General features: G+C 36.6%; 1 protein-coding gene across 1 annotated transcript in view; it reads right to left on the bottom strand.

Annotated features, from left to right (window-relative positions):
* Positions 1-12,500, bottom strand: part of LOC137974474 (uncharacterized) — a 71,795-nt gene that overhangs the window by 57,787 nt on the left and 1,508 nt on the right. The window contains exons 3-6 of the mRNA XM_068821491.1: positions 9,978-10,104; positions 8,726-9,047; positions 7,381-7,424; positions 476-551 (exon numbers count right to left, since the gene is read on the bottom strand). Of these exons, the coding sequence (XP_068677592.1) occupies positions 476-551; positions 7,381-7,424; positions 8,726-9,047; positions 9,978-10,104 (569 nt within the window). The remainder of the gene's footprint in view (positions 1-475; positions 552-7,380; positions 7,425-8,725; positions 9,048-9,977; positions 10,105-12,500) is intronic.

Raw genomic sequence — 12,500 nt, 5'->3', positions numbered from 1 at the left:
AATTTCTCAGTTTCATTTTCTCAATCTACTAGGTATGCAGAGCCTTTTGCAGGATTTACAACTCAAGAAATCTTAACAATTTAGCATGTGAATTCTTAAACTTTATATTTTAACCTGTTATGAGTCAGAGAAAATTTTGAGTTTTTATGGGTCCCGGCCTTTTTCTTTGAAACTGTATTCCTTGTCAGCATTATTTTGTGGACTGAGATTTGAAGCAGCATGTCACTGTCTTTCTGAAATTCTGCACATTTTGACTAACTGAAAATCATAACTTTTACCATTTTGTCTATGTAAACAGCTACAATTACATTCAAAGCAAAACTTAATGGTTACACAAAACAAGGTCAGATGCAGCCAAAAATTAATAATAAAGCTCTAATAACGATGATCTTAACAAAGCAAAGAACTAAATTCTGCATTAGAGTAGGTTATAGCCTAAGTGACAAAAACAAAAAAACTAGTGACAGTTAATTACCACTTGCAAGACCATCGCCATCATCCTGCCAGCCACTGTCAACCTCTGAGGCAGAACTTGTCCCAAAGCTAGGAATCTATGGCAAAAGATCAAGAAAATTACCTCCAACCTACAATGACCAGTCAAACTGCAACCCTCTTTGCAGCTCTTGCATAACATAAAAGGAAGATGAAGATATTATATGGTAATTAATTAATTAAATATTCCCAAGACTGGGCAGCTGTCCAAAAAAAAAAGAAGAGGCCACTTAAAAAAATGACCTAACTCATAATTTAACAGTAGTTTTTATTGATGCTTAATTCAATATTTGCAGTAAGAAACCCTATAGCTGGTATGGTAGGGTTACATTTGTGTCTGCAAAGATGCACAATGTCAGGGAGGGTCCTCAAATAGTGAGGTAAAACATTAATTGCTCTTAGCTGCCCCTCCTATCAAATCAATCTTTTGTTTGCTTTGTCCCATGTTTTGGAACATCTGACCATACCATACAATAAACCACTTAAAGTTTTCTCTTGCCCCAAAGGGTGGGAAGAGAGACTGTGTGAAGGAGAAAATTAACCCTTGTTTTTGGACGCTTTATTATTAAATGCTTCATTCCCAGTGTGGACTGCTCTACCAGTTGATTTTACAGCTGTAGCTCCCTCAGACCTTTTTACAGAATTGCATCATTCTTTTTAAGTCTCTACAGGTATTTAATTGAACTTGAATCTAGTACTTTAAAGTATTACAATTTTAATTTGTTCTCTTCACCTTAAGTTTACTAAACAAATATGCCTAGATGAACAAAAGTATTGGCAACTTTCAATTCCAATAAATTTCACCAGCTTGTTTTATTATATGTCCTTTACATGCACGTACGATATGCCAGGTGAACTGTATTTCAAACTTTTACAAAACATCTTTTATTGGATGACTTATGGTACAGCTGCTGCATGGGGCCAAGGTAAAGCTAAAGGTAAAGGTAAAGGTACACCTTATTTAATGTCGGAAGTTCCTTTACTCTCTAGAGAGTACTCTCCCAGGAAGCTGACGGTGCGCTCATTTTACCCCCCTCTTTCCACCAGTGCTCCATTTTAAGGGTATTTAAAGCTATTTAGGTTACACTGAAAGGAAAAAAGTCGAAACAAGGATTTGAGATCCGGGGGATCGAACTCGGGACCTCTTGCACCAAGGCCGCACACTAACCGACTGTGCCACCCTTGCTCCTTAAAGCATCTCAGTCTGACTTGAGGAAGATTCTCATTCTTCAAAAACCAGCCTTTTGCCTTATCTTTTTTTGTAATAATATACCCCATGCTATCTCATTACTTGTCTCTTCAAATATTCTGCCAATAATAATAATTATTGATATGCTTTACTTAACCGAAACAGTATCTTAGCCTTGTGGATGATATATCTCTAATAATTCTGTACCAAAGAATATTCATCAACATAATGCAACGCACAATCATCTGCTACGGGTGCATGAAACTATTCTGAGTGAATCACCACTGAACTTACAGTTGAAGTATTTTGCTAACTTTGGAATGAGATTATGAAACTCTCTTCGTCCTAATTGGCACGTGCTTGCAAAATGGCTATTAAAAATACGAATTAGCAAATCTCTGCTTACAGTACTCAAAGATGAGGATGCATGCTTATGTTGATGCCCACTGAGTGGTTTCAATAAGTACCAACAGCCAACAAAAAGTGTCAGCTACATGTACTTTTTTCCCTACATTGAAGTAATTAAAGACAGAATCTTTCAATCCCGAGATTAAAATTCATTTCCACAATGACAACAGTCAGATACTCTACTCAAACCATCCACCAACTTCATATTTTATTGAAACCCCTGCCCACTCATTGATATCAAAATTGAACAATCATCATTGTTAGTATATACTAAAACAGCAGATAGCGCCAAGGCACGCTTTGATTAGCCACTCAAACTCCAAATATCCTTTGCTATTCAGCTCCAAGCAACTCTTGTGGGATTTGTGCCAGAAATTATTGTAATTGTTGGAGGGATGAATGAGTTAAATTCATCTTTTTGTGCCATACTGTCTCGCTGTTGTAGGATATACTAATTAAAACAACTATTCACCTCAGTGTCAAGCTTCGCAGCTCGGTAGACATCCACCACTTGCCACCTTTACTTCAGTGAATAATTGTTAACTATTGTATCCTCTATAATTCTGTTTCAAATAATTTTCTTTATTCATCCACTTATTTTAAGAATTAATACCTCTTACTAACCGAGTTCGAGGTCCGACTACTGTAAGTTATGGACCGAGTTTTTTCCCGTTGATTTATGCCTGGCAGGCAGGCCATAAATCAATGGGAAAAAACGAGGATCCGTAACTTACAGTACGGACCGAGAAAACGAGGTTAGTAAGATATTTATTATATCTCTGAGGTTAACCAGCGCGCGGGCAAGGAAACTAGTTAAAGTGAAGCGGAAGGTTTAACTGCCACAAAGAATGCCGTGCCAAAATCCCAAAAACTAAATCTTCTTGGCTGTTAAGTTTGAAATAGTTGCTTGCAAGATTCAAACAGTTTTCAGTACAAGTTTATGCAACAGAAATGACATGAAAAACTCCCTAGAAGTTTTAAATTTAGCGGGCTGTACAGCGGGCCGTACAGTAGAATACGGCCCGCTAATTTAGCCAATTACAGCGCACGTACTATCTGAGAGATATAATAATGCAACTTATGCAACTATTCTTTAGTCTGTCTATTGTGCAATTGCATTATGTGTTACCTATTGACCAATGGGAGTGAGACTTACAATCTGTCTAAAGCCAGATGATTTTGCTCATCAACTGGGAGCGTCCTAGAGCATTTGAGGTGTCAATGGGTTAAAATTCTTGTAACACTCTTAACAAAATGTGTCCCATGGATTACACGGTGCTGTACTTGAGTATTTGAAGTGTCCCCACACCATTTTTAATTTATGGATGACAATTTAATATAACCAGTTCAAACCAGTTTGGTTACTTACTAAGGTTATGTACATTAGGTAATCGATGGTGCAATCACGCTCTATATGTTGCTGTTTACTTTTTATTACAACACGTTACATTTCACTTTGTTGCGGTTTTGGCTGGCTCTTAATAATATCGTCTTGATCCTGCAATCTGTCGGCAAAATTTTCAAAATTATGTATTGTAAAGTTTCTTTTTATCTTACTGTTGCCCCTTGTAAGTTTACTTTCATGTACGTCATTACACTACACTCCTTGATTTTCATTGCTACAAATACACAAGTGTAGTGTACATACAACACATTGTAAATTGAACATAAACTTGTTCAAACTTGATTTAACATACAGTACCATGCAAAAGTAAGTTGACAGTCTGTTTTGAGTCTTGACTCTTGACTCGATCCGCGAGAAACTAATGAGCTTGTTGCTTGACTGACTCCTTGATAGAGTATTAAATAGCACTAAACACAACCGAGAATATGAATGAAAGATATAAAGCCTGCCAAAGATTCTCGGAGAATGTTGTTTGGGAGTAACGCAGAAAACCGAGCAACTAAAGTTCTCTTTCGAATCCATTTTCTGTAATTGGGAACAAATCACAACGAACGACACGATTAGACTGCTAACAAACCCCTATGTTTCAGTATGTTTCTATGCGATTGTGGCGGAGATAATTATTCGTCGGCTGTATGATTGAAGCGTACTCGACAATCACTCAGACTGTAAGCAGTCTGACACTATATTGTGCTGGTATTTGAAGTTTACTCTGTGGGCTTCTAATTGTTAGCGCGATCCACCCAACAATTTAGCTGTAACCTTAGCTTAATTGTTAGTGAGAATTACTTTGGTAGTACAGTATTTCCGAGAGAGAAAACTGTTTGAAAGTGCCATGAGTCAAGATGTCATCAATGCCCACGAGGGAATTTTACAGTAAATTTAGTTTGGGTGCTCTTTACTTCGGAAGAATTAGATGGGACACAACTGTATGTTTTAAAGCTGTACCCAAGTCAGCCATGACAGAGGGAATCAAAACATGTGTCATCGCCCATTGATGAATACGTATACCTTTGGCACCGCAAGAAGAGTGACTGTGCTGTTGAGTGCCAGGTGTAGATTTAAGGGTGTTTGTGATGTTTGCAAATTTTAAGTTTTTACCTTGTCATTCTATTGTCCTTATCTTGAAACCATCACAATGTAAAACCATTGACTAGTTATGAAAATAAAAGTTGGATACTTTAATATTGATTTGCCATGTCATGTCCTGCTTTCCAAGGTGCGAGCGATTGAGAATGAGAGCATACTGAAATGGCTCGAGGTTTTCTCAAGTCATCCAACTCCCTTTTTTACAATCCCAATACTACTATGTATATCTCCTGAAGTACTATAAATTAATTTTTCTCAAGAAATCAACACCAAGAAGTGAAGCCACTTATTTCGATGCTTCTCACTTTTCTTCGACAACCTGCATAAGATTTGGTAGAGTGACACTCTCATCAGGTTAACTGGTAAAATATTATTTACAAAAAAGGTAGAAGAAGGGAAAAAGAACAATGTTGCCCTCATATGAACTCCCAATTTGAGTTATCAAAAGTTGGATGGAACAGCTTTTGCTACACATACTTCCTCCTGTGATGATGCTGTTCTTGATTCGCTCATAACGCCTGTTGCAAGAAAGAAACCTGATACCAGTGAACAAGTCTAGCCCGAGATGTCTTACTGCTAAATCGATCATTACATAACTATAATTTTCCTTCAGATGAAGGCTTCATTCCTCATGGCATTGCATTGTAATGTTGAAAGAAGAAATGCTAAAATACATGGAGCATTGCGTTACTTGGTTGGGTGCGTGGTATGCAAATATTTCTCAATGCTTACATTGGAAATTTACATTCGATTCACGATAAAATTTACCGCGCAGTAAAGCTCACAGTTCTGCCTATATATTTTAATCCACGACATGAGATTGCAGTTTTTGAATCGAGGACTTGCAGGAATGATAGGCCCTACCTCATTTTCTTATTAAACAGTTTCTGTTGTTATTTAATCGAGTAGTGATCATGCTTTCGCGAAAGTTGAATCAAGTATGAATAATTAAAACAAGGTTGCACTTGATTTCGCGAGAATAAAGTGACGAGGATAGAGTTTCATTTCGAGTGAATCGAGTCTCAATCCTCAAATCGATTCTCGATCCTCAATTCTTGCAAGGATCAAGTCGAGACTGTCAACTTACTTTTGCACGGTACTGTTCTTTCAGCCAATACTCCTGGACATCTTGCTCATACTTTTTCCCTTCAAGGCACAGAAAGTGCACAACTTTTCAAAACAAGACGCCTACATGGGCGTATCCGTGGAATGCGCAAACAGTTAACACAAATTGTCCAGTTACAGTCAACTTCAAGTACAGGTAAACTTCACAAAATGGCGAGAGATTACCAGAAAGATAAAGCTGTAATATTGTAAGATAACTTGAAGTTGTTTGTTGTAAAAGCTCATTATTAATGTTACTAAATTTGCAAATGCAAACAACGAAGCCCTATTAGCAGGTTATCAGGATACGGGATTTTTTATTTATTTATTTTTTGGAAGAAGACTTTTTTCAAATCCTGCAGTTTTACCTGCTTAACTCCATTCACCCAAAAATTACAAGATCAGCCTTAAATCATCCGAAAAACTTATTACAAATGACAGTTCAACAACTTATCATCCTGGGCCAGTTGTTCAAAAGGCAAGTTTTAAAACGAGTTTTATTCTCTACTCCCAAATACTGTTCAAGGCTGATAATCAGTAAATTTTTACATTAGAAGAAGTCAATCTTGAAAAACAAAAATAAGCAAAGGAAACTGTCACCAAAAAGTTGACAACATAAAACGAATGTTTACGCTAATCATGGATTACGGTAATCAGCTTTCGAACAACCGGGCCCTGCATTCGAGGTCCGGTTCCGTAATCCTGGTTTAGTTCCTTGCAAACTGTTTAAATCTGCCGTGGCAAAGACAAGAAGACAACATCTGTACTCTATTTCTCTCAATGCTCAAAAATCTTAAAATTCCGTAATTGCGTGTTCTATAGTCCAGTCCAAAGTTCTAATTTTACAATTCCCCAATCTTGATTTCAGTATTAGAGTAACTTGGTACCAAACGTTCCACAATAACTTGAAATCTCATGAAGAAAAAAGCTTAAATCCAGTAGTCCAGTCCGGGTTGAGATCGCCAAAACTCTCTCTATCATCGATTCAAAACTCAACAAAAGCTACAAGTAGTAAATAGTTCTCAGAAACTACAAAAGTTCGTCATGATTCTACACTTGAGCTGGCTTCAAAGCTGACATGTTGATCATTTACAACCTTTTTTTCACCACAAGGTTAAGCGTGCACTCTGAGCTTCTGACAGCTTTCCAAGACCACTGTTTCTAAACTTAACCCCTTTCCAGTGGGGTTAGTATCTGGATGGGGGATGTCAAAATATGCGACTTATGGTCAGGAACATACGACCAAAAATTCTATTTTAACGCTCAAAAATGCAAACTAAGCAAGGTACAGATTTTGCTAGCCTGCTTTATGCAAAACAAATATTGACGCAAAAGTATAGAAATATTACTATGTAGTTTTTAAGGAGAGAAGTAACTTCTAGGAAGTGTCGATCGAGAATAAAACAATTTGCCATAAGCGAAAAACATTTCGGGATTTTTGTTACCTTCAATCGGAGTTCAATTTTTCTATCGTACTTTTGGTCGTACAAGTAAAATCGCAAAATCAAAAGTGACAGAGATTTTAGCTCTCGCCTGTGATCAAGTTACCTTGCGTGTTTAACACTGACAACTCATGAAACAAAAGATGCACCTGTGACAAAATTACGTCAAGACACCAACAAAAAAAAGACACCAGACCGGTTTTAAGACGTGGTATGCCTTCGGCATTCCACGTAAAAAAAAAAACCCTTACATTTGCCAAGTCTTGAAGGTCTTGAAACAATGAATCCAGTGAATCTGCAAGAAAAGTTTTTTACCATTTTATCAACATCAAGTCTTCCTAATGTGACTAAAATTGAAAGTGATTTCATGCACAAGGGGTAAAATCCAACAAGCTGCCATTCTTGTTTTTGAAGAAGGCCCCATCTAGCTTCAAGGGTTTCATCCATAAACATATTTGGGCCAATTCAACATTTGTAAACTATTGGCTGATTGTTGGCCAAAACAAAGCAAAACTATGCAATAAATCTCAAATTTCATAATAAATGCAATTGATTTAAATTCCATTTGATGTAGTCTTGCCAAGCAATAATAATATTTATGCTAATTTGCGATATTGCTTTCATTCCAGTTCTGGCCTACAGTTGTCATGTTGGTAGTACCCAGGCCACTATGTTAGAAAAAGTACAGTGATTTTACATTTGAGTGTGTACTTGTTGAATTGAGTTGCTTTGCTAATAAATGAGTGAGTTTGATAATCCACGCCTCAGGTTCTTGATTGAAAACTACAATAATTTAGATCAACAATATTTTTTTGGAGTTTGTTAAAATGGCAAAATCACCAAGAAATCAGTTTTAAAGCCAATTTCAGATCCTTCCTCCAACTTGCACTTTAATTTATCTGCCCATGAGATGAAAAGCTAACAGCCAAGATGGTCCATCATCAGATGATCGATAATCAAACTCATTTGGTAATGATTACACACACTCAATTAATTAAAAGAAAATTGTCATGTTTTAGCAGTGGTACCAAATGACATTGATGTACAAAATAAAGACATTTCCTAGACATGCTGAGCTATTTACTCTAATGCAATAAAACTCTTGGTGACTCTATTAAGGAAGCTATCCAATTTAATAACAATCAGCCACTTCTGCAATAGTACCTGACGTATGTGATTTCGGGCTGAGTCTCTAGGTTTTTTAGTTTGCCACCCTTATCAAAATCGACTCCCAGCTAATTACATCTTGCCATGGTGCTGTGCTTTTGGATCACACATGGATCATACAACAGCTGCTAGAGATGTCTTGTACTCTGCTTTTAGCATAATCTTGTTGAGCTGCTGCAGCACCCTTCATGATAGCATTCCTTAGGTGGCAAGAGTGGCATTTACAGGACCAGTTCCTTGGTTTGTTTCTTTGTTTGATTTCAGAAGATTGCAACACTGTACTTCTCTGACTAAGACCTTTACTCTGTTACCATTAAAAAGAAGTCTTTTTATTTCAGTTATTATTATCGAGAAAATAACTTACCTGTAGAGAACATTTGTGAAACATTATTTGGACTATAGGTAGGAAGTCATATTTTGTGTATTTACCATTTAATGGATTTTCCTCTTGTGGAGATGAATGCATCTCACTTGGATGTAAGTATGCTTGATTAGCTTCTGTTACCATTGCAGGTGCAATAGATGAGTGACAAACAAAGTTACTTGATAAAAACCCTGACACAGAGGATGCACTGGGATGACCTTGGTTTTCCAACTCCAGTGAATGGTTTGAAATGTTTGTAACATTCTCTCCCATTCTGATTGGCTGTCCTGTTTCTTCACTTTCCTGTCTGACACCTTGACTGTGAGGCCCTGTAAGTGCTGCCTGCTCTAGAAAATGTGAACCAAAGTTCTGAGAATGACCACTTCCCTATGGAAATGAAACGTAATGGACAACAAAACAGGTTTGAAAAGAGCATTAAACCAAAACAATTTAAGCATGAAGGCAAGGTGGTAAGGCACAAAAGTCCAACCTCAAGGTCAGTGGTTTATTAAGGCATATCTCTTCCACTGTGTTGTTTTCTATCTCTCTGATCCACCCAGAAGTATAAGCATGTGACATTACTGGTTCTGGTACCTCCAAGAGTACATGGAAACCAGCAGTTCACAATGACAATTTCTACTAACATTGGGGCAAAAGGGGGGTGGGGTTCAGTTTAACTAATTAGTGATAAGACACAAAATGAGGGGGAGATCTGTTTAGGTGTGTTCAACTAGTCATTATCAATCCCATACAGATCCAATGCAAATCATGTAAATGTGTGATTTTTGTAGCTTCATCACAGAATGAGTATTCTATAAATAATTAAATAAGCACATGCGACCTGAATGCTGTTTTTCTATTGGTTATTTCCTCATCAAGTTTTATTGAATTTTATAAAAAGATTTTTGATGAAGTGGTGGCCAGCACAACTAACATATGAAAGCAACAGACTTAACACAGGGGAAACTTCATCCTTGATACTGTAAACAGCAATGTTATGCAGTTACTCTGATCTAGAAAAACAACAACTGAATGTAATTTACTAGTAAGTCCCAAGTTTCACACAAGGCTAGATCCGAATATGGGCATTCCCAAATATGGCAATCTACAAGAAGCCCAACATACAACAGATACTTCAGTATCTGCATTTTGCATTGAATTCCTGATCTCTGTAAGGTTTTAATAATTATTATACCATTGCAATAGTCGCACTTGATAGGTCATGGCAGATTAAAAAATTAAATCATGACACTTAAAGGACCAAAACATAATACTGGATGGATATTTTCTAGAACAAAGCAATATTATTTTATTTACCTCTGCAAAAATGTAAAGGGCAGAATTGCCCTTTATTTTCTTCTTAATGAAAGACCCATTCCAGATACGAGGAATTCCATGGAAATCAAGTTTAGTGCGATTATTAACTGCAGCAGCACAGTAGAATCTGAAAATAATAAAACAAAATATTTATGTTAAGATTCAGAAATGCACAGGATGTTTACAAAGCACCTTGTTAACTCATTTGCAACAACACATAAGAACATTTACATAGTTCAATTCAGCAGATAACTATATATGAGCTACTTAAAGCAATATCTCCACAACATGCTTGTATTAATGACACGTTTTGTCAAAACAATCCCAGAATACTGTTTAGAAATGACTTTAATGACCCATATAACAATGGTATTCAGTGATGTCCCTTTATTATACAGGGCTTCTGATATTATACGATGTTGTGATTTCCCATGTGCCATAAAGCAACAAATCGCATAATTCATGAAAATCACAGAATTTGTACAATATTTACGGAAGAAAACTGCCAAATTTCGCTTTTTGATCAGTTCTCTGATAATTTAAACGCTATCTCAAGGCATTTTAGTTTTCAAAAGATGTCAAAAACTGGAATGAACGAACAAAGTTCCATGCATCGTTTTCCTTGTTGTGGACCTGGTGCTGGTTTTCAGTGGTAAGTAATTGCTTGTTGGCAACAATCCATTTCTCTAAATAAACCAATCATAATGGCATGAAAACTGCTGGATCATCTTGAAACAAACATCCCCACAAATAAGTTTAACACTTCTTCGAGAAAAAATCGCACCTTCCTGTAAACAGTTTGGCAAAAGACAGGGCAACAAACTACCCCGAAGGAATGTTTCATGTTTACGATGGTGTGTTGTTTTGCTTAATTCGTGCAACATAGTGGCTATTTGTAGTGGACAAGTTCCTTGAAGCTGAGTCATGCGAAACTAAATCGGCAAAATTAGCCATCTGTGATTTCAATAACTTAAAATGAGGCAACAAATGATTTATTTCAGATGTTTTCATCATTCCCTTAATTGTGCTCTAATATGTTCTTGAACAGCAAGAAATGGATTGTGCTCCACTTGGTTTCCATATGATCGTCTGGATTGCCCCAGTCATTTCAAATAATGTTCAGGGACAATTATATGGAAACACTACCAAGATGATTGCTAACAACCCGGGCGACTGAGACAACCTCAGTCGTCTGGATAGAACTCAATTCTATCCGAGCGACTGAGGTCGTCTCAGTCATCAGCGATCGTCTGGGTAGTGTTTCCATATAATTGTCCTGATTGCCCCTGGATATTATTTGAAACGACTGGGGCTATCAGGACGATCATATGGAAACCAGGCTCAAGACCAAACAAACACGGTCAAATTAGCTAAAATTAAATTGCATAATTTGCCACATAATTTTCACATTTTTTCCTACCCTATCAGAAGCCCTGTTTATACAAAGGAGCTTAAAGAAAAACTCTAGCATCCATTCCTTTACTACTACTCAAGGGCTTGTTTAGGACCAAATTTTATTTTCAGGACCCATACCTGAACCAAAAGTTTAGAAGCTGCACTTTCCAGTTTGTATTTGGTAAATTCCATGTGTGAGGCAAACAAGTGCTGGTTTTAACTCAAATTTTCTTTTAAATGCTTATTTTCAGTATCTCCAAAATGATGGTGATCAGAGAAGAATGGACTGGTACACAAAGATGTGCAAAGTTATTTGGATATTAAATATTTTCTGCACCATATTTTAAGTTGGATGGAGAAATTCAAGAGGTTCTAACAGAGTGGAGTTCACGGAGTTCTTAAAGGTGAACCCAATATATACATAACAATCATTCACTAAATAACTGATCATTTCTTTATTATGGAATGAAAGCCCTTTTAATGCTCTAAAAATCATGCTTGTGTCTTACATAAATTTTGTTGGGAGAATGACACTGTTTTGTCAGCATGCAGGTTTAGCTAAAGCACATGACTACTGTAACATTTGCTCCAATTCCTACCACATTCAAGATGACTGTCTTTACAATACGATACAATACAATTTATTAATCAATTCTCCCACAGGGGTTTTTCACAATCAATTTTAATACATGTAATAATGGAAAGAAGGAATAAAATGTATCTGGTTACAATCAAACGTCATTGTAGAGAAATTCGATAGCTGCAAAAAGACAAAGCCAAAAACAACAATAGCTTTAGAGATCTTTCTCGTGCTGGTTCTGTTTTCTGCAATTTAATAATTATGACTTTCCTTGCATGCAAAGTTGGCGACCAAAATTTATGATCTGGCGACCAAATTTTCTCCATTAGTCGCCAGCTGGCACTTGAGCAAAAAGGTTAGTTTCAAGCCCTGCTTATTGCTACTTATTGCCTTTTATATAAAAATTTCAATTTTTAAGTAAAGCGACACCTGTTAATATCTGCATTTCATTTACACTTCTCTTTCCAGAACAAACCAAATGCAAAAAAACCTGAGTTGACTGCTCTTACTTTTTATCAAGACAATCAATCAGTTGGAAATTATCAGCA

Source organism: Montipora foliosa, chromosome 10 (assembly GCF_036669935.1).
Source record: "Montipora foliosa isolate CH-2021 chromosome 10, ASM3666993v2, whole genome shotgun sequence".
Taxonomy (NCBI): Eukaryota; Metazoa; Cnidaria; class Anthozoa; order Scleractinia; family Acroporidae; genus Montipora; species Montipora foliosa.
Note: the sequence above shows the minus strand (reverse complement) of the source record. Positions and strands in the feature narration are given on the sequence as shown.